Raw genomic sequence first — 5,070 nt, 5'->3', positions numbered from 1 at the left:
TGATGTCATTTTGAAAGTTTAGGCATGAAACTGATTAAAAAAAAAGATGAGGTATCAAACTGATTTTAGACCTAAAGTTCAGGGTAGTAAACTGAATTTTTTCCAAATCTAATTCATTGAAATTGACAAGAACACTTTCAACTTGTTTGGTAGATTCAGACTCTACAACCTCTTTCAACCTTTCTGAACAACTACTCGATCCCATTCACCCTCTCTTGTCAACCTGTCCGAAATCGCCACCCAATAACCAGACTTTATAGAGTACCTTACATTTTTGTTATAGTGTCAAATAAGTCGATCAACACAATTACTTCTTAGCAAAGGAATGAAAAAAAAAAAATACTTTGAGCCTCAAACTCCAAAAAAGTCGACCAGATCAAATCGGCTTTCCATACATCGTTCTCATCAATAAAATCAGCAACTCTAACATTCTAGAGAGACTGATGAGGGGATATTACCTTGAAAGTTACCAATTGAGGAAGCCATCAATCCTTTTTCACACTGATTAAATGACCATTCCTTACTCTCCACCTAAATCCAAGCTCTAACGATTCTTGCCCCACACCAAGCTTCACCAAAGGAGAGAAGCACTCCTCCCCACCCTTGCCGACAACCATTCTGAATTCGGGAAATAATTTGCATTAAGAACTAGACCAACAAGAGAAAATGGTGCTTGCATAATCTTCTATAATGTTTTCGCTAGTAAGGCCTGGTTTAAAAGATTTAAGTCACAGAACCCTAAGCCACCCTCTCACTTATTTAGACACAGTTTACTCCACTTGCACCAATGAATATCTTTTTTCCCTCCTTTGCCCTACCATAATTTTGCCACTTTTGAGTTTTGACTGGTATGCCTTCAATATCCCTTTTGGTAACTTGAAAGCACACACATTGTATAATTGTGAATAGCATGACGCAGTAACCTTTACCAATATCATCTTCCTCTCTTTTGAGAGAGACTATGACGCTAAACCAAATAACAGTGGGACGGTAGACCTCCCTTATTATCAAAGGTAAAGTTGAAGTACCGTTTCTATTTTTTTTTTTCAACAAAAAGGAGGAAAATTTGGTGGATAATTTCAACTTTTCAAGGACTACCTGAAGAGTAAAAAGTGAAAAAGAAAAGAAAAGGAGAGATGTAAATGGTAAAATCGGACCCCGAAATTAAAACCAGCAAACCCTCGCAGAATTTATACTCGCTCTCTTCACTTCACCATCCACTCCCTGACGTCCGGAGCCTGCTCTCTCATCTCCGACGTCTCTCAATTTCTGAATCGCACTCAGATTCTCTGCAGGTACGCTTCAGATTTCATCAATCTTTTCTTCTCCGCGTTGAAGAAAATTTGGGATTCAAACTTGGAGAATAGCGATTCCTAGTGATTTTTAATCGTAGCTTTGATTTTATGGAATCGTATTCAAAGGTGATCATAGAATTATCAATTGCACACCTGGTGATTGGGCTTTTGAAATCTTAGTCTTTAAACCCTGGTTGTTGGTATTAGGGTTTAAGAGTTGTGGGTTTAAATCATAAATTGTAGTTCTAGCTTAGACACTTGTTGAAATGGAGTTTGTTCTCTCGATTTTGATAAGGTTTGTTTATTCTGGTTGCTTCTGTGCGGAAATGAGCATCATTGAAATATTAGACCATGAAATCTGGTAGTTTATAGAAAATAAAGGAAGCAACTTACAGTTTCGGTCAAATTGGTTTGATTGATTCAAAATTTGGATGTAATTGTTGAAGAAATAGCATTGATCTGAGCTTCTTTTCATTTTATCTGGTTGAGAATTGAACATCGAAGTTGGAATTATGTTGTGAGTTATGAGTACACAACTATTTAACTTATATATCCGCTAGTTTGGTTCCATGGGGTCGACTGTGTCTGATTTGATCCCATACTAAGTTTGATTATATGTTGAATGAGAGATGCAGGTCGTTTGTAAGGCCAGTATATTCACATTTTTGTTGAGAAAGATGAAGACAGTGGTGGGGATGGTCGTTTCCAATAAAATGCAGAAATCAGTGGTTGTGGCGGTGGATAGGCTGTTCCATCACAAGCTCTACAACCGATACGTGAAGCGGACATCCAAGTTCATGGCCCACGATGAGAACGATCATTGCAACATTGGAGACCGGGTATGTCTTATGTAATGCATTATATCTCTTTTGAAGTTTTGAACAGAGTTACATTGTATCTGATTTTTAGTTTAATCATTTCATCAGGTTCGATTGGAGCCTTCACGCCCTTTGAGCAAACGTAAGCATTGGATTGTTGCTGAAATCGTCACCAAAGCACGCATCTATCAGCCTCCTTCCCCATCGGCTTCAGCTGCAGCTCCACTTGATACCAATTCTTAAGGTTTTGCTTCCATAACTGCTTTAATAATCTATTGTTTTAACAATGAACTAGGAGTCTTTTCTTTATCTCTTCCGGTCACTCATGTCTTAGTGTATTTGTTCAGATTATATATAGAGGGCCCTTCCATTGAGGGATCCCTATTTTTGACTATTTCTAGGGATAGGGCATTACACCAACTTCCCGATCAAATTTTTGCATCTACACCGTTCAATTCATTGGGTTATATGAGCAGATCATTTCTACAAATTTTCAGATAATTTAGTGATCGTTAACCCATTCAAAACTTCGATTTATTTTTAATGATCTTGAACGGTCCAGGTTTGATATAGAGTGTGTAACTTTTTGTTTTAATCTCAGCCATCCAATCTCATTAAATGACAGATCCAATGATATGGGCTTATCCTTAAAAGTGACTAAAAATAGGGATCCCTCAATAGAAGGGCTCTGTTATATATATATATATAAACAATTTAGTTTAACTATGAAATACTCATTTTCGAATTCCTGATTATATGCTAGATTCCAACTGATAAAGCCAACCCGCTGGTTTTTGGATAAATCTAAAATCAGAAAGAATGTAATTCTTGTGAAGATTTCATAGAAAATATAGTTTATAGATAGGTATGGTGCATTATCTATGTGCATTTATTCTAGGATCTAATGCAGTAGTTACGTACATGACATCACTACTTCTTGGAGAAGCGGGTCACCACTAGTTTTCCGCCTTTTCTGTTTGTGTTGTTCTGCACTTCTTTAAACCGTTGGCTTTTCATGTCATTTCCAACCCCAAGTCTCATAACGTAAATGGTCAAGTGTAACGCCTGTAATTTTGTGTGGCTCAGTTCTCTTATCGGAAACTGCTAAAGTTGATAGAAATGTAACTGAACATGACATTATCTTCATCATATGCGAGACAAATTGTAACTTAGCAAACTGTTCAGCTCCTTGTAACAACATCTAAAACTTTGGTTGAATTTCGTTCTTTTTGGCAGGTGAAGCTTTATGTATGGCATCTGAGAGGTTGAGATTATATTAGGTTTAGCCAAAACTAGTTCCTACAGTTTCTTGAATGTTTTGTTTGTATGGGTGAATGCACCTTTTCTAGTCCCAACCTATATGGTGAATTTATATCTCCAATTATGTACTGAACTATCCCACCAGAAACTTTGGATAAGTCTAAAATTGAATCAATGCTTTGTTATAATTTATCATGTTGATAGCTCATGAACATTCGTTCGGTCATTGAAATTTGTGTTAGTGAGAAAACTTTTTGTTGATTAGGTTCTTACATTTGAAAGTCTAGATATAGGAAATTTTGGTTGATTTGTTACTTAATATGATAGCTCTAGATATATATACATAATCATATCTTTATATATCTTCCTTTATATTCCCTTTTATATTGAAGCTTAAAAGGTAACTAGTGCATCGTTTATTGTCTTCCCAACTGCTTTTCTATGCGTTTCGGAACTTCGATGCATTTGGGAAACTCCTTCTTGATACAAACTCACCACGTGACAGTATGTTTGCCGCCACGTGCAACTTGTAACATCACGTGCCACCATCATGTCAGTTCCACCTGCTCTCTTAAGGCATTCCTTCAATTTGTATTGTGTTGGTCTCCACTTTTCTTCACATATGATATCCTACTGTAGGTCTCTCAGATCCTACTCTTCCACTATCTTGAGACCTCTTGACCCCCATTCCTATGGATTTGCCAACAACTTCTAAATCTAAGAAAGTTCGGCGAGAGAAAACCCCATGTCTCTACAAGGGCATACGAATGAGAGTTTGGGGTAAATGGGTTTCAGAAATAAGAGTTCCAAAGTCGGGAGGAAGGATATGGTTGGGCTCTTATGATGCTCCTGAAAAGGCAGCTCGAGCCTATGATGCAGCCCTATATTGCATTTATGGTGAATGTGGGCGATTCAATTTTCCAGGTGATAGAAGGCCAGTGCTTCCTGCAGGCTCTGCAGTTTCCTTGTCCAAGTTTGATATTCAGCAGATTGCCATGAATTTCGCTTCATCTTATGTACCAGTGTCTTTGCCGGTGTCAGCTACTATAAAAGCTGAGGCACAAGCTGATACACCCACTTCTCCACTAGTTTCTAAGGATATGGCAAGTAAATATGAGGTAAAGGTTGATCCCCTTGCCCCAACCTGTGCAACAGGAGTAGGTTCTTCTGATCCACCAGAAGATTTCCAACTGGATGATTTCCTTGTTTTGGATACAGATTGGATATCTGATTTCTATTAGGCAGTTTTGTGCAAAATAGTATGTGTATTTGCATTTCAAGTGTGTATGTGTATATTTATCTGTGTTTATGTGCATATATTGCTGTGTATGAGTGTATTTTTGTTGCATAGATCAATGTGTGCATGTAGCTTTTCATGTATATTCCACTTGGGTAGGCTAGGGCGAGACAAATTGTCAATTGTGGATTTCAAATATGTGTAAGTTATCATGAGAAATGGAAACTCCTCTTGCACTTATGGAATATCCACTATCATGAAACTTTTCTGTCTCAATCATGGATAGTGCTGGAGCCTAGCTTAAAAAGAAAACTGTAGTGTGCAGTTATAAAGAATAGGGGGTTTCTGTGTTTGCTATTATGTTAGGATGAATTATATGCAATCTAGGTTTCTTTTCATACATAACATAGTTTTAAGTTTTTACCTTGTGTGCAAAGCAATTTTTGATATTAACACCACT

At 37.3% G+C, this 5,070-nt stretch overlaps 2 protein-coding genes across 2 annotated transcripts; both read left to right on the top strand.

Annotated features, from left to right (window-relative positions):
- Positions 1–1,186: 1,186 nt before the first annotated feature.
- Positions 1,187–3,617, top strand: LOC101307825 (30S ribosomal protein S17-like). The gene is made up of 4 exons (XM_004287391.1): positions 1,187–1,295; positions 1,931–2,134; positions 2,222–2,357; positions 3,350–3,617. Exons 2-3 carry the CDS (start codon positions 1,973–1,975, stop codon positions 2,354–2,356), a joined length of 297 nt encoding a protein of 98 aa, XP_004287439.1. The 5' UTR covers positions 1,187–1,295; positions 1,931–1,972; the 3' UTR covers position 2,357; positions 3,350–3,617.
- Positions 3,618–3,733: 116 nt separating this feature from the next.
- On the top strand, positions 3,734–4,614 carry LOC101291966 (ethylene-responsive transcription factor ERF015-like). Its single transcript, XM_004288810.1, has one exon. The coding sequence runs from the start codon at positions 4,066–4,068 to the stop codon at positions 4,612–4,614; it is 549 nt and encodes a 182-aa protein (XP_004288858.1). The 5' UTR covers positions 3,734–4,065.
- The last annotated feature ends 456 nt before the right edge of the window (positions 4,615–5,070 follow it).

This window comes from Fragaria vesca, linkage group LG1 (assembly GCF_000184155.1).
Source record: "Fragaria vesca subsp. vesca linkage group LG1, FraVesHawaii_1.0, whole genome shotgun sequence".
Taxonomy (NCBI): Eukaryota; Viridiplantae; Streptophyta; class Magnoliopsida; order Rosales; family Rosaceae; genus Fragaria; species Fragaria vesca.
This window is presented reverse-complemented; position numbering and strand designations above follow the sequence as displayed.